The sequence below is a fragment of the Triticum aestivum genome, chromosome 1B, assembly GCF_018294505.1.
Source record: "Triticum aestivum cultivar Chinese Spring chromosome 1B, IWGSC CS RefSeq v2.1, whole genome shotgun sequence".
Taxonomy (NCBI): Eukaryota; Viridiplantae; Streptophyta; class Magnoliopsida; order Poales; family Poaceae; genus Triticum; species Triticum aestivum.
In genome coordinates, this window is record NC_057795.1 from 57,715,609 (window position 1) to 57,737,558 (window position 21,950).

At 46.5% G+C, this 21,950-nt stretch overlaps 3 protein-coding genes across 3 annotated transcripts; 1 reads left to right on the forward strand and 2 right to left on the reverse strand.

Annotated features, from left to right (window-relative positions):
• Positions 1–7,507: 7,507 nt before the first annotated feature.
• On the forward strand, positions 7,508–9,511 carry LOC123086607 (trans-cinnamate:CoA ligase, peroxisomal). Its single transcript, XM_044508379.1, has 3 exons — positions 7,508–7,705; positions 7,813–7,995; positions 8,169–9,511. Exons 1-3 carry the CDS (start codon positions 7,508–7,510, stop codon positions 9,480–9,482), a joined length of 1,695 nt encoding a protein of 564 aa, XP_044364314.1. The 3' UTR covers positions 9,483–9,511.
• A 1,325-nt stretch (positions 9,512–10,836) lies between these two features.
• LOC123077034 (uncharacterized) lies at positions 10,837–12,526 on the reverse strand (the record flags this gene model as incomplete). The annotated part of the gene is made up of 3 exons (XM_044499233.1): positions 10,837–11,235; positions 11,297–11,470; positions 11,603–12,526. Coding segments are annotated over 3 exons (1,497 nt in total), but the record flags the coding sequence as incomplete, so codon positions are not given.
• Positions 12,527–13,537: 1,011 nt separating this feature from the next.
• LOC123077040 (uncharacterized) lies at positions 13,538–15,810 on the reverse strand. Its single transcript, XM_044499245.1, has 4 exons — positions 15,793–15,810; positions 14,638–15,351; positions 14,347–14,505; positions 13,538–14,270 (listed from the first exon to the last, which is right to left on the reverse strand). Exons 1-4 carry the CDS (start codon positions 15,808–15,810, stop codon positions 13,878–13,880), a joined length of 1,284 nt encoding a protein of 427 aa, XP_044355180.1. The 3' UTR covers positions 13,538–13,877.
• Between the last annotated feature and the right edge of the window lie 6,140 nt (positions 15,811–21,950).

A 21,950-nucleotide genomic window follows, 5' to 3' on the forward strand; every position in this document is an offset into this window, starting at 1 on the left:
TGACTATTCGTCACCCTGGGTGAGGAATACTTATTCCTCACCCCAGTCGAACCACACGCTCCAGGGAAGAAAGAATGGTTGCAAACGTAAATTTACCTCACGCATAGGCCTAGCCAAAAAAAGAAACCGTACTTGTGAGGTAAATTTACCTACGTCTCTTACTGCTAAAATAATAGGGAGAAACCCCACTCTATGGATCGTGGGACGGTGGGAGGTCTCTGCCACTTTCCAAACCGTCTCCGTCAGACGGGCTGTTCACCGCCGCTACCCCCAACCTGCTCCGCGCCAGCCATGGCGGTTCCTTTTCCTCGGAGGCCAGTGGAGCATGTCACTGTATCCCTGCAGTGGCTTTGCAGAAGGAGAATAGGTCGTCATGCCAGTGGGATCCGGGCGGGATCCAATTCAGCGGAAGCAGCAGCGCCAAGTCTGACCTCAACCTCAACGCCAGGGCGGCGCTCGATTGTGTCGACGCGCTCCGCGAGCTCAGGACTGTGTTTCTCTCCTCTCCCACCCTCGTCTCCTTGGTTGAAAGGATCCAGAGATCTCGTCGGCCCCCGTTGAGTCATCATGGTATATATATCATCGACCTCCTCTTCTATTTGTTCACTTCTCCTAATTCATGTGTCCATGAGCTCAAGCTCCGCACCTTGCCTCTCTCGAACATGACTGCTTCCACCCCCTGGTGAATTTACCTATTTTTAACAGACTAAATTTCTTTTGTGTCGTCAAGAGTGCATCAGATTATTTGTGTATCTAAATGGGGTTGGTAAGTAGTGATGGGCAATCACTTGTGAAGGATTTACTCGTGCCAATTGTGATGATAGCAGGACGAAATTACCATGCTGTGTGAAATTAAAATACTTATTATGCTAAGGTCTCATAATATGAGAATTTGTCCTGTGGCGTCTGACACAACACTAGCTGGTTACAATTTTCCTCAGCTTGTAGTTTGGGTACTGGCTAGATTTTAATTTTGTTGTAAGTTCTTCTATTGTTTCCTGATTCTCAAGGAGATGCCAATATCCAATCCCAATGAAAGGTATATATATCTCCAACTAGTGTTGTTTCTTGATGCTTCCTTAGATTGAAGCACGACTCGTTCTTTAGTTCAAGAGTTCAATATTTTTGTTGTAGGGATCAGGTGAGGCCTCACCGGCTCTACCTACTGTCATCAATGATGATGAACTCCATCGAAACATACTATTTTTTCCTCTGCAGAATTCTCCTTTTGTGAATCAACTTTGGTTCTATAGCCTGATAGCCTTATCAAACCCATTGGATTTTCCTTGCCCTTTTTTTGGGAAGCAATGGGAGAAAGAATTTGTTCCAGAATGTAGGTTTGTACCACATTGCATGATGTGTAAGTCTTGCTGCAAATACACTTGTATTGTTCAGAAAAGTCCGTGTTCTACACTTCTATTACTCAGAGTCATACCTATAGCTAGTGCTCCTCCAAATGTTATTGTAATGTTGGTACTTAATGTAGATTCTGGAGGTGCTGCTAAAATTTCCTACTAGAGATAAAAGAAATTGTTTTGCGATTTCTGTCTGTTTAGAGTGCACATGTGACTTTCCTATCATCCAGGTATGGATTTAAAGTAGATATACCTCATGTTGGATTTGAAGTAAATACTTCACATACTTCTTGTAGAGTTTCCTATCAATTTTCAGTTGCTTGTGTGCGACCATTGATTTCTATATAAAATTTATGAAATTATGTCATTAATTCTCTGGTAAAAATTATATCACCAAAGGCTTCCCTGGGCATGCTACTTTTCACTTCACAATTGAAAAAAGATGATAATCTTTTAGTCAACAATTAGTAATGCAAATTAGCAGCTGCTTCACTTTTCTTGTTTTCTTTTGCAATCTGCAAGGAACTCAAAAGACAGTTGTACATTTGCTCATTTGCATCCTGGTCCATATATAGTTTGGGCAATGTGGAATGTTAGAACTTGCAGTATATAGGTTTGGATAGAAATTCATGAATGCATGTTTTGAGGACTAAAAGCTTATCAATCAATTGGATGCTGAATTTTGTTATTCAGGACTAGATGACTCTCTCCATGCAAAAGAAAGTGAAGTAGTTAGCTCTCATATGAACGTGTTTCTAGCTCTTCTTCTTCTTCCTCCTCCTCCTCTTCTTCCTCTTCTTCCTCTTTTTCCTCTTCCTCTTCTTCTTCTTCTTCTCCTTCTTCCTCTTCTTCTTCCTCTTCTTCTTCCTCTTCTTCTTCTTCCTCCTTCTTCTTCCTCTTCTTCTTCTTCCTCCTTCTTCCTCCTCTTCTTCTTCTCCTTCTTCTCCTTCTTCTTCATCTTCTCCTTATTTTTCTGCTTCTTCTTCCTCTTCTTTATATATAGAGTTCAATGAAGACCAAATGTTTGTGATAGTTTGAAAAATAACATATTTAAATAGTGCATCTGAACGCAGAAAAAATACATTGATCAGTACCGCCTTTCAGCCAAAACGCACTACTGCTACACATAAGTACATATAAAAAATACATTGATCATCAACGATCTTTTTGCATAGAATCTTAATTGTCAATAGAAATCTACCACCGATTTAAGAACCGGCGAAGACTCCTATTGTAGCCACAGATCCTACACATAGAGTTCAATGAAGAACAAATGTTTGGGATAGTTTGACAAGTAACATACTTAAGGTGGTCAAATTCTTGTTAGGGGAGCGAGGTGGGACTAAAAATAGCGCCTGCCACAACCTCTTTAGTACCGATTCGTGCCACGAACCGGTACTAAAGGTGCTGGCCGGGCACCAGCATCTTTACTACCGGTTCGTGGCACGAACCGGTACTAAAGATTCCCAAAGAACCGGTACTAAAGGTCACCTCCTGCCAAGTCATTTGAACCGGCACTAATGGGCCCATTAGTGCCGGCTCATATGCGAACCGGTACTAATGTTTCTCATATTAGGTCCTTTTTCTACTAGTGTATGGCCGAAGAATCTTCTTCTTCTGGAGCCGGCCGAGAGAACACTAATAACCACACATCAACAAGCATGTATGGAGACCACCACCCCACCTACGCAATTACCAGCTCCTGTAGTGCCGGGTTAAAGCGGCGGACGACGTGATGAAGGGGGTCCAATAGTGGCTGATGTAATCGGCCCCATAGAACAAAGAATGGATGATGAGATGGAGGAGATGGAGGACCCAATGGGTTTCCTCAATACAGGCGGCTATGACGGTGACTTAGATATGATGAGTCAGCCATATGACGAATCGGGCTATCAACATGCTGATGAGGATATGGATGATTTTCCCGGGCAGGAACGTCCTAGCAGGGATTGCAAGAAGTCTCTCTTCATGAAATCCTCACAGCACACGCCTGAAGATGCCGCCTCAACACAAGCTCAACTAGCCGAGGGTCGTACAGTGCTTAGCCCGGTAACACTAGGGCAGGAGTTAAGGAAGGGTTTGGAAGGTGTGCCCAAGAAAAAGGAGAGGAAGAGATCGGGGAAGATAGGCTCAGCTGCCTGCAAACAAGCCAGAGCGCATAGCAGCCAGACGGTGGATTCTGAAGAGGTACCCGTCAAACGTGCGGCCATGTTCCATGTCACGGGTGAGCCGATGCCACCGCCAAAACCTTTGGAGGCACTATCAAGGTATCTCAAGAGACTACACGACCATGTGCTGTCGACTAAGAAAATCCTACTAGCCTCCAAGGATCCAGGATATCTGACATACGCAGCTCGTGTGCCTGAGGGGAAGTGCTAAGTCGACACACGGCCCGCAGAGGTGTTCTTCCTGCGGTTTGACCATATTTTCGAGATGTTTCTGACAAGGTGGCTCGATTTTACAATCGTCCGCCTTTTTGCGCTACATATGAGCTCCGTCACGAAGAGAGGAGAAGTCTCGCAAATCTGTGTGGCGGAAACATACTACATGCACGAGTCCTTCTTGAGTCTCGGCGACTCCGAGCGTGAAATTGCTAGGGAGTACCTCCAAAACTTCATGGTACAGAATAAGGACCAGGAAATTGTCCTCCTGCCTTATCATCCAAAGTAAGTCATTTCCGGACAACCCTTTCGTACATTTCAATCATTCCTTCTCGCTCATATGGAGAATAATTTGAGGTTTCTTTTTCCCCGCAGCAACGGGAGCGCCGTCCTTATCGTTCTTTACCCACGAGTCTCCCACACCGTGTATTTGGACCCTACCAGAAACTACGAGAAGAAGGACTACACCCACATAATGAATATTATAGACGACGCTCTCCAAGGCTTCAGCAGCATTAGGGGTGGCCACGTGCAGATCAGGAAACAAAGGACCAAGAAGATGGGTTTCTCGCATAAAACTAACTTCTGCTGCATCCATGTCCCAAAACCAAGCAAGAAAGATGGATTCTACATCCTCCATCTCATGATTGAGTTCAGCACGGATCACCAAAAGCTTCACATCACAAACAGAAACGATGATCATATCCACAAGTGGGTAGAATCTCATGGAGAAGCGGATTATAAACTTAGACATGACTTCTTTCGCATCCAAAGGGACATTGCGACGATCATCATGAAAGAAGTCGTCAATGAGAAGGGGATGTTCCACCATGGCGCTATGTCGTGTGAGCTGGCGTCCGAACTCGTATAGGCATGCAACGTCATGACCTCACGCCATTCAAGAAGCTAGGGTCCATCCTCGATGATATGGAAGGATGGAACTTCTAGTGATTTACGATGCTGATGATGATGATATGTGTCGGTTGAACTTGTATACTTTCTGTAGAGATGAAACTTTGTGATGTCCACGGTCCCTGCCGAACTTGCGTAACCGCTACTTTGTTAGTTTGGGTATGATGACCTGCGTACCTCTAGTTAATTAGTTTGCGTATTGTATGTTGCATCCAGTTGCTAACCCTTTCTTTTTCGTGTTGCTCTAGTATATTCTGTTGTATATGATTGTACATTCTCTTGATGAAGATGCATCTCTAACAGGTACCTAGCTTCTTGATGGCGAGGTGGCAGTGCTATGTCGTGTACAAAGGGAAGGTTTTGGGGTGTACAACAAGTGGCCTGAGTGTCAGGCGCAAGTGAATGGGATCTCGGGCGCCAGCCGTAAAGGCTTCAAAAGCAGACAAGAAGCAGAATCTTGTTACTTGAGGTTCACGCTAGCGCAAGAGAGGACTCGTAACCGCCGCCTCATGTACTGCATAGTTCCGCTCTCACTCATAGTGATAGCTCTTCTCGCGTATATCATTGTTTAGATGAATGGCGATGTAGTTGCAAGTATTCGAGACTTGTATCGCTATTTTCGAAATGATGACAAGAGACCACTTTCTGTTGAATGATGATTATGATGATGACCACCTTGTATCACTATGTATATGCTATGATTACATTTGTATGTGTGTGATATGCTAGAGATTATTGTATAAAGCCCAAAACAAAATTCAGCAGCACAAAATGTGGAGCAGAAAAAAAATTAAAATCTAATAACAGTAGCGCGGGGTACGTCATTAGCAGCAGTGAGCTCTTAGCAGTAGCGCTCTTTGCACGAGGGCATTGCAACTATTATCAGCAGCGCGTGTTGCAGACAAACACGGCTACTATCCCTAGTTAGCAGTAGCACTGGCCAGGCCGCGCTACTGATAAGCATTAGCTGTAGCGCCGTATCAGTAGCGCGGCCACCCGCGCTACTGCTATACTTTTCTCTAGTAGTGGAGGCGGACCGGCGGCGGTGCCGACGGGAGGCAGAGGAACTCTAGGCGCTCCATTTTGATAGCATATCCGTAACCACAACTTTCCCATCTTTGAAAATTGTCAATAACCAGTGGCCTATTCTACAAAAAATCTCCTTCGTTGTTACAAACAATGGATCCACTACCTTCTTTGGGAACGACACTTGGTTGGTCCACCTCCACTTGCCTTAGCTTTCTGGAAATCTCTTCTCCAATTCCTTAGACGCTTACAATTTTACTTTTGGTAATCATGCAAAATGGTATATGATCAAACTTGTGAAACTTCGTAATCTTTGTTGCGTCAATAGAGTTGTCGACTTTGTTGTTATTGTTCCAGGCCTTTTAGTTTAGTGTTGAACTCTATGATGCTTCCTCATCCACGACGACAACTTCACCTCAAAATATGTTACATGAACAAGAAGATCTTAATCATGGATAAATAGGAGCATCGAAATCCTCAATAAGGTGAAAAATCTCTAGCTGGCATTTTTTAGGATGTTTGAACACGAAGGCCAACATGTTCTACAAGCACATAAGCCCAAATCCCTATTGCAGGTGTGTTGTGGCCATGCCTCCGAGATAGTGGACACCTCTCCCTCTTATGTTCTAAGGCATAGCAGATTTGACAACATCTAGAGGTATTTCCTGGTTCCCATGTCAACTCTCTACTCTATCGAGCTCTGCTACGCTTGCTAATTTTGATGACAATTTTGGCCAGAGATGCTTCTTAGTTCTTACAATAAACACTTGGAAATTCCTCCTTAAGCAAGATCTGGCACTCTTAATGCAGAGGATCAAGACCAAGAATTCTCAAGTTTCTCAAAGTTGGATAGATTCACATCTTTGATGTTGAAATCAGAGTTCTAGAATTACCTGAATATTAGTATGATACCTAAAACTAGAGTTGGGAACTTTTCTTCTTTTTCCTTCTTGCTTCCCTCCTTTTGCAAATATTTACTCTTATATAATGAAAATTGCCGGTTGTGGTTAAAAAACAATCTTTTGAAAGATTTGGACTGAATATGCAACCAATAATAATAATAATAGTAATCAGAAACCATGAAGACAACTTAATTATTAGTACGTGGAAACATTGTTTCAGACTCTCTTTTTGCCTCATCAGCTTAAAGAGTAAGGAAGCAGCTTCCTTGTGACAACCTCATCATTTCTTGTAACTAGATGATACCCCGCGCGTTGCAACATGATTGGGTGTATTTTGACGAAATTTAAATAGATAGAACATATTGTGTTTAATTACTGGAGTATATAGTTGTACATATATAGAAGGTATAAGTAGTATTTACCATATATACATGTTGAGAGAAATATAATTAGTGCGGCATGCGTGGTGAGTTGGATGTGTACATGTTGGAAGAGATTACAAATAATATTCGGGTGTACGCCAACCCTGATTGATTCCAAAGTTGTGTTCTTTTGCGCTCAGGAAAGATCTTCCGTTCATTTAAAGATGGTAGAAATCATGTCATGTTCAGTTACGGAGTAACGGATGCAATGGCAGTAAATGTGAATATGACGTGGGGAAAAAAGACGGAAAGCACTGTATGGACGGGACTATAAGTACACCGGCCGTCTGCCACAACCAATCAACCATACAAGAATAAGTATACTCTTCCTCGCACAAAACACAAACTAGGTAAGTATCTTCCACGCCCCTCATTTGCACAACACAATTACATACTATAACGATGCAAAAAAAGAAAAAGAAAAAAAGAAAACATACTATAAGTAAATCTTTTCCAACACACTGAACTTATACGAATGTAAACAGAGGTTGATACGCTTGACTAACGAAATGGATAGTTTGCCTAAGCGCGACGCAAACTACGTCCCTTTGAGCCCCATCACGTTCCTGCAGAGGGCTGCCTCTGTCTATGCGGACCGCACCTCGCTTGTGTACGGCAACACCATCTTCACCTGGCGGCAGACATACGAGCGCTGCTGCCGGCTCGCCGCCGCCCTACAACAACTCGGCGTCATGAAGAAGGACGTCGTGAGAACCTTGACTAACAAACAAATTCCTCTATATATCAGTCATCCTGTATCGGTATGTCATAGTATCTTCTTACTTCTACTCACCTCTTTTTCTATATCTACTAGGTGTCCGTTCTTGCGCCCAACACGCCGGCGCTATACGAGATGCACTTCGCCGTGCCCATGGCCGGCGCGGTGCTCAACGCCATCAACACGCGACTGGACGCCACCGCCGCAGCTGGCATCATCAAGCATGCCGATCCCAAGCTTCTTTTCGTGGACTACCAGTACATGTGCCTGGCTACCGAGGTACTTAAAGGCATTAGGGCGCGCTTGGTATAGGTGTAACTCAATACAGAGGTGTAAGATTTACACGTGTATTTTACTGGGCATGACTGTTTTTGGGCTGGAAATGAAACCGGCCGGTGGAGGCGTGTATTTCTTTTACAGGTGTATTCTGACGAAAACGCTAATCCAAACAGAGCCTTAGGGACGGCGAGGCGGCTGGCAGTATCTCACCATTGCTTGTGGTAATCGACGACCTCAACAAGCCGGAGGAAACGAGAATAGGCGAGCTCCACTACGAGCAGTTGGTGGAAAGGGGCGACCCAGAGCAGCGACCACCGCGCTCCGTCGACGACGAGTGGGACGCTATCACGCTCAACTACACCTCCGGCACGACAAGCTCGGCTCTCAAGGGCGTCGTGTACAGCCACCGTGGCGCGTACCTGAGCACCGTGGGCCTCCTACTCCAGTGGGGGGTCGGGAGCGAGCCCGTGTACCTATGGTCACTCCCCATGTTCCACTGCAATGGGTGGACCCTGACGTGGGGCGTGGCTGCGCGGGGCGGCGTCAATGTCTGCATCCGTACGCCGGCGGCTGACGACATGTACGCTGCCTTGTCTGCCCACGGTGTTACGCACATGTGCGGGGCGCCGGTGCTACTTAACATCCTTGTGGAGGCACGCCGAGAACCGTTACTCCACGCCGTGGAGGTGCTAACTGGTGGCGCGCCGCCACCGGCGGCGCTTCTCGAACGCGTCGAGCGGCTGGGCTTCAACGTCACGCACGCCTATGGCATGACGGAGGCCACTGGCTCTGCCATGGTTTGCGAGTGGCGAGAGCGGTGGAACGCCCTGCCAACATCCACGCGCGCGCGCCTCAAGGCTCGGCAAGGGGTGAGCGCGCTCTCCCTCGCGGACGCCGCCGTCGTGAACAACATCGACACCATGCAGAGTGTGCCCAGGGACGGCACCGCCCTTGGCGAGATCATGCTCCGCGGCAACAGTATCATGAAAGAGTACTATAAGGATACCGCCGCAACGGCGAGCGCGTTTCGCGGTGGGTGGTTCCTGACGGGTGATGTAGGTGTGGTGCACCCGGACGGATACGTTGAGATCAAGGACCGATCCAAGGACGTGATCATCTCCGGCGGCGAGAACATCAGTAGCGTCGATGTGGAGATGGCGTTGTACCAGCACCACGCGGTGCGGGAGGCGGCGGTAGTGGCCATGCCGCATCCGCACTGGGGCGAGACGCCGTGCGCATTTGTGGCGCTGGAGCCGGGGTTCTCCTGCCTTGGCGAGGTCACGGAGGAGGACATTATCTTGTTCTGCCGTGATAAAATGCCGCATTTCATGGTGCCGCGGAAGGTTGTTTTCGTGGACAAGCTGCCGACGAACTCCACGGGGAAGGTGCGGAAGATTGAGCTGCGCCAGAGGCTGCACGGATGTAGCCAAAGTGCTCCGGGTGACAGCAGGCCCGGCTCGGCTTTGGCCGGCAAAGCCAGGCTTTGAAGTTCAGTTCACGCTAGTAATAGGACTAGCACTGCCAGGTAGAAACTACAATGGCTGGCAATAGCAAAAAAAGACATCGCAGTCTTCAAGCACCACAAAGCTTCATGAGAGCATCTCCAGACGCGCCCCAGCAGGCCCCAGAGCGACTTTTTTGCTCCGGCGCCAAAAAAAAATCCCGGTCGCGCCCCCAAGACGCTAAAATCCGCCGGCTCGGCTCTTTTTGGGCCCGGCGCACCCAGGCTGAACCGAGCGCACTGGGGGGCACTTGGGGGCACTTGGCGGAAGGGAAAAGAGTATCTGGGCCACCACTGTCAGGCGAAAACGCATCTTTGCACGTCCAGATTCGTCCACCGCGCGCGCGCCCTCCCGCCGCCTTGCCGATCCCGGCGCCGACCACCCCTCGCCATCGCTAGATAGACCATTCCCCCGAGTCTAACAAAACTCTGTAGAGGATGTTGTAAAACGGAAGAGAAGACGTTTGTATGAGATGGGTTAAAAGCACAAAAACTTGCGATCCCAAGGTCTGTGAATTACCTGAATTTTTTGTTTATAAGATGGGAATTTGAATATTGAATTTGTAAAAGCTTTGGCATAAATGATCTAGGAGAAGAAATATGGCATGCTCGGCTTCTTACTTCAAATAAAATTATTCGTCCTGAGAATTAGTGAAAAAAATCTGTAAGGAGTGCTAGATAGGCTAGAAAGAAGAAACGCCTACATATGCTATGCTGGTCAATTTTCTATTTGGATTTTTTTTTTATTTTTTGTGTTTCTTTTTTTTTTGACCGGGTACATATGAGCCTGGGCAACAAAACGCTGCACTAGGACATGAAAATCCGCTTCTGCGCCCAGGCTCATCACTTTTTTAAGCAGTTGAATACATGGTTTCTTGCCCTGTTCCTGGGATCATTTTATCAAAGCCTTGAGAGTGAAATGCTAGGTTGACCTTTCAAGGATGTAAAACCTTTAACTAGTCCATTGCAAATGGTTAACTTTGAGCCAGGATACCTTGATTAGACAGTTAAAACAGTCATCATGTTGTTCCAAAGACTTCATTTCTTGTGCAGACACTTGTGACTTTATCCGACTCTCAATTTTTCTGGTGAAACGAAGCGTTGTTTCCCTTGCCTATCAGTGTCAGTAATAATATAAATGACACGCAACTCTTTGTTTTGACCATTCACACCATCCAGTTGTGATATTACACTCAGCAACTCTAATAATTCAAAAAGTAAAACGAAGTTCATGTAGTAATAAATATTACAAGGCTTGAGAATTAATAATTAACATAACTACGGGAAAAAAGGCACAACCCATGCAAAATTAGACAGTATAATATAAAAACACTGGATAATTACAACCATTTGACACAATGGCACTGACTGCATGACTTCCTGATATTTAGCTTAACATTAGAGGGGACCTTCCCCACAATGTATTGTTCGGTAGCCAAAACTGCTTTGTGGGCTTCTCTGATCATACGCTGTCCCGTAGGAGGGCTGCAACCACCAATTTTGTGGACAGCTAACCTATCAACATGTTCATAACCAGCACTATATATGGGGTCCAGTTTAAGATTCTCAAGTGATGTTGCATTGTCAAGAATATGGCATGTTAGCTCAACCATGCTCTTTGCAGAGCAAAAGCCATCGATCTTCACGTTCTTGATGCTGACGTGGTGCTGTCCTGGCATCTTTCTGAGAAGCGAGGAATCCCCAGATACAGGATCATGCTTCATGCGAGACTGCCATACCTGCACAGGTAAAACAGACATGAATTGCTGGTTCCTCGGTTATAAGATGCCCTCACAAGACAGAAGAGCGACTTACAGACAATGGGAAAGTTTCGAACACAGGACAAGCATCTAGGAGAAAAGCTAGAGAACAATAATCATAAGCTGGGGAAAAGGCCCCTTCTTCAACAGAAAGACAGATCTCCAATAGCTTGAGGTGCAGGAATTTGGCAGCTAAATTTGGTGTATCAAGAACCTGCATAAAAGCATCCATATCAATTACTGTATATTCTAAAACATGCTTATGACGAGAACGCAACATCAACGATGGCTAATTAAATAATAGTGTTAGTCACTCTTCAAATAATAAATATAGAATTTAATGTACCTCACCAGCTGAAGAAATGCCAAGAGTTTCAAGATTTGGCATAATCCTTGGAAGCTTGACACAAGCATAATGAACGAGGTTATACTCAAAGGGCCACAACATATCTAGGTTCTTCACTGCAAATGAATCTCCAAATGGAAGTCGTACAAGAGCAGTATCAATACAAACTGTGCAAAGATTCGGAGCTTTGTTCTCTATCGCTTCCAGTGTTTTGCATCCAGACACTGTCAGGTGGTTGAACTGGTTTAGCAGGGACGGTATCTTCAGGCAAGTGATCTTATTGCATCGCCAAAGATCCAGCTCCTCCAAAACAAAAGAATTGGAAAGAAGGCACCCTAAATCATCCCCTGTAATATGTACCTCAGACAGATGCAGCTTTCTCAAGCAACCAAGTCCAGCCATGGGATGGAAGGCACAGCCTTTGAGTTTTAGATATCTAATTGACTTTGCACTTCCATTGAATAAAAGTGGGCCGGGGAAGTTGTAGTACTTTGCATCGTGTACTACAGGAAGCAAAAGTACAAGCTCTTTAAGCCCTGTGTTAACAGCAATTTGAAGCCAACTCTTGAGACGACTGGCATAGATACGAGAACCACAACATTGAAGTTTGAATGTCTTCAAACCAATGTCTGTGTGTGCTTTCATAATTTGGTCAACTATTTCGGTGAACTTCAAAGCTAGTTTATCCTGTCCACGTGTAAGTCTCAGTACTCTCTCAAAGAAGGTGAGGTTCACTCCCAGTGTTTCCTGACTGAAGGTGAGATTGGGACGGCATCTCCAGCAACGTAAAAATTCACGAGACACGCAGCCAGCTCGGGTAGCATCCGGCAGTGGTAGTAGGGCATGTATATGACACCAAATGTCCTTAAAAAGTATGTAAGAAAAAGGTAGTTGATGAAATAAATTACACACCAGGCATTCAGTGCAAAGTGCGACAGATTATAAAGTAAAATAGCCACAGAGTCGAATGTGGTTGTGGTGGGAATATTACTTATTAACATTAGTTGTTTATTAAAAAGGTCACCTGATTCCCAAACAAAATTATTACTTATTCCAAAAATGCACAACAGTGAAATCAATATTCTAGTGTGAACTTTGAAGCTAGCAGAAAAGTGCAGAGGAAGCAGAGTCTCTTATTTTTACGTTTGCAGAAACTTGGTTAAAGTACAATGCTTCAAGAATGTACCGAAGTATCGGAGTTATGCTCAAATATATCGAAGCTGGCCAATTATTAGTTTGAATGAGCATACTTATTGCAGTTCTAAAGTTGATTTCTTCTTTCTGAAGTACCTTCACTCACATAGGCTATTTGACATGTTTATTTTTTCTTCATCGACCAAGATTTTATCAGAATTGCTGAACTTGGAGGCTTTCATTTTGTGATTAAGAAAAGGGCAAAGTAGAGTTCATCGCTTAAACAGCAAGAGTGAAGTTTAACAGATGAAGTATTCCAGAGTCCAGGTGTATGTTTAGCCTTGAGGCTCGGTATGTCTGAATGCACAACAACACCGGTATGATCATTTAAACATAACCACTCTGTTTGTAAATGGATGATATTTGGAATGGAAACAATCTATAATATGCATCTTTGACGGTAGGCAATGACACATCTAATCTAGTGGTACCATTTTGAGGAAACCAATCCAATAGTTGCCAAACATAGAGAAGTTCGATTGCACACACTGTAGACCATTATCTATTTCAGAGTGGAGAAGATCGAATGCCAATGAAAAAAATACGCGTCTAACAAAAGTCTGTAGAGGATGTTGTAAAACGGAAGAGACCATTATCTTGTTCACTGCAGGATGGCCTCGCCGTCTTAGCCACCAATGAAACCATCGGTGTACCTGAAATTAGTACATCATGCATGATTATGGCTTCATGAGTTAATTATGCAGTACAGTACATTACAAAAAACAGAGATCCCCCCTTGTTTCCATTACCTAACTTATTATGATGCACAGCAACACAAAGTTGCTACAAAAGAAAGAAATTGTTTTGTTCCAGTCCAGTAGGCACATGGAGGGATGAAGCGGCGATAGAGTACCTGGTAATGGGACGGGGTTTGCCTGTATCGGCTGATGCCGCTTCATGGACATGGTGAGGTCCATTGTACGTAGAGCAAGAGAGGAGGCAACTGGGCCTGCAGGAGACCGAGGAATATCGTCGTCGACCCATTGACGCTCAAGTAAATCTAATTGCCACTTTTTTTACGGCAGGTCCGATTGGTCATTTATATAGGCTACAAACAATTCTAAAGACTGGATAGTCACAATTATTTGACAGAATGACACTGAGTGCATGGTTTCTTGATACTTAGCTTAACATTAGAGGGGACCTTCCCCATGATGTATTTTTCGATAGCCAGAATTGCTTTGTGGGCTTCTCTGATCATACGTTTTCCTATAGGAGAGCTGCAACCACCAATATCGTGGACAGCCAACCTATCAACATGCTCATAATCAGCACCATATATGGTGTCTAGTGTAAGATTCTCGAGTGATGTTGCACTGTCAAGAATATGGCATGTTAGCTCAATCATGCTCTTCGCAGAGCAAAAGCCATCAATCTTCACGTTCTTGATACTGATGTGGTGGCGTTCTGGCATCTTTCTCAGAAGCGAGTAATCTCCAGATACAGAATCATGCTTCATGCGAGTCTGGTATACCTGCACAGGTAAAACAGGCATGAATTACCGGTTCCTCATATATAAGATGCCTTCACAAGACGGAAGAACGACTTACAGACAATTCAAAAGTTTCCAACACAGGACAAGCATCCAGGAAAAAAGCTAGAGACAAATAATCATAAGCTGGGGAAAAGGCCCCTTCTGCAACAGAAAGACAAATCTCCAATAGCTTGAGGTGCAGGAATTTGGCATGCACGATTGGTGTATTAAGAGCCTGCATAAAAGCACGTAGATTAATTATATTCTAAGACATGCTTATTACTACAACAGCAACATCAATCAACAATGGCTAATCAAACAATAGTGCTAGTTACTCTTCAAATAATAAATATAGAGCTCAATGTACCTCACCAGCTGAAGAAATGCTAAGAGTTTCAAGATTTGGCATAATCCGAGGAAGCTCGGCACGGGCATAATAAACGAGGTTATACTCAAAGGGCCACAACATCTCTAGGTTCTTCACTCGCAATGAATCTCCAAATGGAAGTCGTACGGGAGTAGTATCAATACGAACTGTGCAAAGATTCGGAGCTTTGTTCTCTATCAGTTCCAGTGTTTTGCATCCAAACACTGTCAGGTGGTTGAACTGGTTTAGCAGGGACGGTATCTTCAGGCAAGTGATCTTATTGCATTTGCTAAGATCCAGCTCCTCCAAAACAAAAGAATTGGAAAGAAGGCACCCTAAATCCTCCCCTGTAATATGTACCTCAGACAGATGCAGCTTTCTCAAGCAACCAAGTCCAGCCATGGGATGGAAGGCACAGCCTTTGGGTTTTAGATAGCTAATTGACTTTCCACTTCCATTGAATAAAAGTGGGCAGGGAAAGTTGTAGTGCTTTGCATCGTATACTACAGGCAGCGAAACTACAAGCTCTTCAAGCTGTGGATTAACAGCAATCTTAAGCCAACTCTTGAGACGACTGGCGTAGATACGAGAACCACAGCATTCAAGCTTGAATGTCTTCACACCACTGCCTGTGTGTTTTTTCATAATTTGGTCAACTATTTCGGTGAACTTCAAAGCTAGTTTATCCTGTTCACATGCAAGTCTCAGTAGTCTCTGAAAGTACAGAGGTCACCTGATTCCCAAACAAATTATTACTTATTCCTGAAATGCACAACAGTGAAATCAATATTCTAGTGTGAACTTTGAATCTAGCAGAAAAGTACAGAGGAAGCAGAGTCTCTTCTATTTACCTTTGCAGAAACTTGGTTAAAGTACAATGCTTCAAGAATGTACTGAAGTATCGAAATTTATCGAAGCTAACCAATTGCTAGGTTGAATGAGTGTTAGACTATGTATAACTTCTGTACCTATGTACGTATTGTAACAGAACCATTATATATAATGAGATAAGCCACCCCTAGAGGGTTGTGCTGGTTCCCAAAACTTATTGTCTTACATGGTATCACGCTAGGTTACGATCGCTTCCGCTTCTAAACCCTAATACCCGCACCGCCGCCGCAGTCGCCGCCGCCTTCACCGCCGCCGCTGCGCCACCGATCGCGCGGCCGCCATGTCGAGCGCCGCCACCACCGGTTCCACTGCTGCGGGCTTCCTCCCGGCCTCTCTTGCGGCTCTGCTCAACCTCCCGCTCGATGCCGTCTCCGTTCCCGCTCCGATCGGGACAAGGAGCATCGGCTCCGTCTTCTCCACGCCGCCGGCGCCCTCGCTCGGGCGTGATCTCGTGGTCCACATCGCGGCGCCGCCGTCCGCTGCGGACTCCGCAGGCGTCGTCCCGCCGCAAGCGGATCACACCGCCCCGCTGGCGGGGTTGGCGGCGTCCGCCCCGGCTGCGGGCCTTGCGGCGTCCGCACCGGCCGTGAGCTTTGCGGCGCCCGCCCTGGCTGCGGTCCCGCCTCCTCCCGCATTGGCTTCGGTGCCTCCAGCTGCCTCCATGGTGTTTGCACCCCAGGCAGCCTCCTCGATGGGATCGTCTTCGCCGCCGCCGTTTCACTTCGGTCATCTCATCACCATCAAGCTCTCCGCCGACAACTACATCTTCTGGCGTGCGCAGGTTCTCCCGCTCTTGGGGAGTCACTACCTGCTAGGCTACGTCGACGGATCGCTTCCCTGCCCACCCGCGCTGGTAGACAGCGTGCACGGTCCGGTCTACAATCCGGCCCATCGCGTCTGGACGGGGCAGGACCAGGCGAACCTCTCCTCCATCCAGGGGTCGCTCTCGCCGGCAGTTGCCGGCCTTGTTGTCTTCGCGAAGACGTCTCATGAGGCCTGGACCATCCTTGAGTGCACCTTTGCAGCGCAGTCCCAGGCTCGTGTCTCTGCACTCCGTCGTCAGCTTGGAGAGTGTCAGAAGCTTGACTCCACTGCCACTGAGTTCTACAACAAGGTCAAGGGCCTCGCCGACACATTGGCCTCCATTGGACAGCCCCTAATCGACTCCGAGTTCAACTCGTTTATTGTCAATGGTCTTGATGAGGAGTATGATGCCTTAGTCGAGATCATCAACGAGCGGGGCAACTCGACACCCATGCTGGCACACGAGGTTTTCTCTCGGCTCCTTCTCACTGAGCAACGGGTCGAGACTCGCCGCACCAGGGGCACTGGCTCCCTCTCGGCCAACGCCGCCACCAAGGGTGGCCGCTCTTCTTCATCACCCCGGTCTCCCTTGGGGCTGCCACCGTCGCCCGCCTCGGCCCCCCCACCTACTGCGGCCTTACCGGGGGCTGGTGGTCCACGTGTGTGCCAGCTTTGTAGCCGCGATGGGCACTGGGCCTCCAAGTGTCATAAGCGCTTCCAGCGAAGCTTCCTTGGTCTTGGCAATGACGGCAAAGATACACGCAACAATGCCCGTCAGGTCGCCATGGCTGATCGTCCCGCGCCGCAGAAGCAACAGGGACACACTCAGTCCTACTCCATCGATCCACACTGGTACATGGACTCTGGGGCGACAGAGCATCTGACCAGCGAGATGGGGAAGCTTCACACTCGTGAACCCTATCATGGCTCCGACAAGATCCACACCGCCAATGGAGCAGGTATGCACATCTCTCATATTGGTCAAGCATCTCTTCTCACTAGACATGCCAATAGGAGTCTTCAGCTTCGCAATGTTCTTCGAGTTCCATCTGTGACACGTAATCTTCTTTCAGTTCCTAAACTCACACGTGATAATAATGTGCTTTGTGAATTTCACCCTTTTGATCTTTTTATTAAGGATCGGGGCACGAGGGACATTCTTCTTAGTGGGCGGTTGTGCCAGGGCCTCTACCGTCTGGAGCATCCTGGCGTCGCCCGTGTTTTCAGTGGAGTTCGGGTCTCTCCGTCACAGTGGCATGCTCGTCTTGGTCACCCGGCCACACCTATTGTCCGTCATATTTTGCGTCGTCATGAGCTTCCTAGTTTGTCTAGTAATAAAGATGTAGCAGTGTGTGATGCTTGTCAGCAGGGGAAGAGTCATCAACTTCCTTTTCCGGAGTCCAGTCGTGAGGTGAAACATCCTTTAGAACTTGTGTTTTCAGATGTATGGGGTCCTGCTCAGACTTCTGTCAGTGGTCATAATTACTATATCAGTTTCGTTGATGCTTATAGTCGCTTTACCTGGCTTTACCTTATTAAACGCAAATCTGATGTGTTTGATATTTTTGTTCAGTTTCAAAAACATGTTGAACGTCTTCTCAAGCACAAAATTGTTCATGTCCAGTCGGACTGGGGGGGGCGAGTATCGCAACCTCAACTCCTTCTTTCAGTCGCTTGGGATAGCTCATCGTTTAGCATGTCCACATACACATCAGCAGAATGGTTCAGTCGAACGTAAGCATCGTCATATTGTTGAAGCTGGTCTTACTCTTTTGGCCCATGCATCTGTTCCGTTTCGGTTTTGGAGTGATGCTATCACCACTGCATGCTTTCTCATCAACCGTACTCCCACTCGTGTTTTAAACATGAAGACTCCCATTGAGGTTCTCCTTAATGAACAACCTGATTATACCTTTTTCAAGGTATTTGGGTGTGCTTGCTGGCCGCATCTTCGTCCATATAATAAGCGCAAGCTTGAGTTTCGTTCTAAGAAGTGTGTTTTTCTTGGCTATAGCTCTCTTCATAAAGGTTACAAATGTCTTCATGTTCCCACTAATCGTGTCTATATATCTCGGGACGTCGTGTTTGATGAGCATGTTTTTCCCTTTGCCAAACTTCCTGTGTCCACTGTCGAACCACCATCTCTGCATTCATCCTCTGTTGCTTCTGACCAATTTGATGATGTTGCATACTCTCCTTTGCTGTTACCTAACCATGGTGCAGGAACCGGACGTGGGGCTCGTTTGAAGCTTTTGGAGGATTCACCATCATCATCACCGCCTTCTGATGGGCACGTTGATCGCCCTATGTTGCATGGCATCGATTTGCGTGCCCATGCATGGTCACCCGAAGAGCCCGTCGCGCCGAGCATCTCCACTGCTCGGTCCGTTACGCCAGCGACCGCCGAGTCTCCAGCGGCTCGGCCCTCTTCGCCAGCGGCCGCCGAGTCTTCAGCGGCACGGCCTGTCACGCCGTCTTCGCCCGCGGCTCGGCCCGTCACGCCGTCTTCGCCTGCAGCTCGGGTCCGCGACGCTGTCCTCACGTCGCCTTCATCCGCGGATCGGCCCGCGACATCGGCCGCGCCACGGCCCACTATGCCGGGCTCGCCATCGGCCCGGTCTGTGACGCCGGCGTCGCCAGCTGCTTCGTCCGCTCTGCCGGTTTCGCCGGTGGGCCGACCTTCTTCGCCGACCGAGCCCGAGGCTACTGTGTCTGGCTCCTCGTCACCGGCTGACTCGTCAACGTCGCCGTCCTCCAGCCCGTTGCAGGCTGCTCCGTCGACCTCGGTGGTTCCTGTGTCCCGACCACATACACGCAGTCGAAGTGGCATTTTCAAACCTAAAGAACGTAAGGATGGTACGGTTGCTTGGTTGGCTGCTTGTTTGGCTGCTGCTGTTGCGGATCCATCTTCTGAGCCTCGCTCATATCAGGTTGCCCTGCGCTTTCCACATTGGCGAGAGGCTATGGAGCAGGAGTTTCATGCTCTCCTTCGTAACAAGACATGGACTCTCGTTCCTCCACCACCACGGGTAAATATTATTGACTCAAAATGGGTATTCAAAGTGAAGAAGCATTCGGATGGATCTATTGAGCGTTACAAAGCGCGACTTGTTGCTCGCGGTTTTCGGCAGCGCCATGGTCTTGACTATGAGGACACCTTCAGTCCTGTCGTCAAGCCTACCACTATTCGGCTTCTTCTCTCCATTGCTGTTTCTCGTGGTTGGTCACTTCGTCAACTTGATGTGCAGAATGCTTTTCTACATGGTTTTTTGGAGGAAGAGGTTTATATGAAACAGCCGCCTGGTTTCTCTGATCCTGATCGTCCTGACTATATCTGTCGTCTCTCCAAAGCACTATATGGTTTGAAGCAAGCTCCTCGTGCCTGGCATGCCCGCCTTGCCTCTACCCTTCGTGCTCATGGGTTTGTGCCGTCCACTGCTGACACTTCATTATTTCTTCTACAGAAGCCAGAAGTCACTATGTATCTTTTGGTATATGTCGATGATATTATCCTTGTCAGCTCTTCTCAGTATGCTGCTGATGCTCTTGTCTGCTCTCTTGGTGCTGATTTTGCGGTCAAAGATCTTGGGAAGCTTCACTACTTTCTTGGAGTTGAGGTCACTTCTCGTGCTACTGGTCTTGTCCTTACGCAGAAGAAGTACTCCTTGGAGTTGTTACAAAGAGAGGGCATGCTGAAGTGCAAACCGACCACCACACCCATGTCGTCTACTGACAAGATAACAGCTATTGATGGTGAGCTTTTGTCTCCTGCGGATGCCACAGAGTACAGGAGCATTGTTGGTGGACTTCAGTACTTGACGATCACGAGACCAGATATCTCTTATGCTGTTAACAGGGTTTGTCAGTATCTTCAGGCTCCCAGAGATACTCATTGGGCTGCTGTTAAACGCATTCTTCGTTATGTTCAGTTCACCCTGACATTTGGTATGCATATTCAGCCGACTTCCTCTCGGGTCCTTTCGGCCTTCTCTGATGCAGATTGGGCTGGTAGCCCAGATGACAGGCGATCCACGGGGGGTTATGCAGTATTCTTTGGCCCTAATTTGATCGCCTGGAGTGCTCGGAAACAGGCTACTGTGTCACGTAGCAGTACTGAAGCTGAGTACAAGGATGTGGCTAATGCTACTGCAGAGATTATTTGGGTGCAGTCTTTGCTTCAGGAGTTGGGTTTGTCTCAACCACAGCCTCCTATTCTTTGGTGTGATAACATCGGTGCTACATACCTTTCTGCAAATCCAGTATTTCATGCCCGAACGAAACACATTGAAATTGACTATCACTTTGTACGGGAACGTGTATCACAGAAGCAACTCCAGATCAAGTTTATCTCATCTAAGGATCAACTTGCAGACATCTTCACTAACCCTTTACCACTGCCACAGTTTGAGGCTGGTAGGCGCGATCTTACCCTTCTCAATTCTTTAGAAAGTGGCTAAGATTGAGGGAGGGTGTTAGACTATGTATAGCTTTTGTACCTATGTACGTATTGTAACAGAACCATTATATATAATGAGATAAGCCACCCCTAGAGGGTTGTGCTGGTTCCCAAAACTTATTGTCTTACAATGAGCATACTTTTTGCAGTTCTAAGCTGATTTCTTCTTTCTGAAGTAGCTTTAAATAGGTTACTTGACATGTTTATTTTTTATTCATCGACCAAGATTTTGTCAGAATTGCTGAACTGGGAGGCTTTCATTTTGTGATTTATAAAAGGGCAAAGTACTATAGAACATTGTCGAACATAGAGAAGTTTGATTGCACACACTGTAGACCATTATCTATTTCAGAGCGGAGAAGATAGAATGCCAATGAAAAAAAAATACGCGTCTAACAAAAGTCCGTAGAGGATGTAAAACGGAGAGAAGACATTTGTATGAGATGGGTGAAAAGCACGAAAACTTGCGATCCTGAAGTGTGTGAATTACATGAAAAAATTGTTTATTTAAGAGGGGAGTTTAAATATTGGATTGGTAAAAGCTTTGGCATAAACGATCTAGGAGAAGAAATTTGGCTAAATCAGTCCTGAGAATTAGTGAATTAAAATTAGTGTCTGAGTTTGTCTGACAAAACCAATCCAGTCTGTACGGTGTGCTAGATAGGCTAGAAGGTAGAAATGCCTAAGTCAATTTTCTATCACAAGAACCAAATACAAGGTTTCAGTAACGAAACATGTGCTTTATCTAGCAGTACAAGTATTGCATTTTCTGAATTTTATTTATGCGGTACCTCCGGAAGGTCTAGCCGTGAATATCGCATTATTTTGGTGCGTTCAGAAAATCTATCTTGTTCACTGCAGGATGGCCTCGTCGTCTCAGCCACTGATGAAACCATCGGTGTACCTGAAATTAGTACATCATGCATGATTATGACTTCATGAGTTAATTATGCAATACATTACAAAAAAAGGAGATCCCCCTTGTTTCCATTACCTAACTTATTATTGTGATGCACAGCAACACAAAGTCGCTACAAAAGAAATTGTTTCGTTCCAGTAGGCCCATGGAGGGACGAAGCGGCGATAGAGTACCTGGTACGGGAACGGGGTTTGGCTGGATTTGCTGATCCCGCTTCACGGGCATGGTGAGGTCCATTGCGCA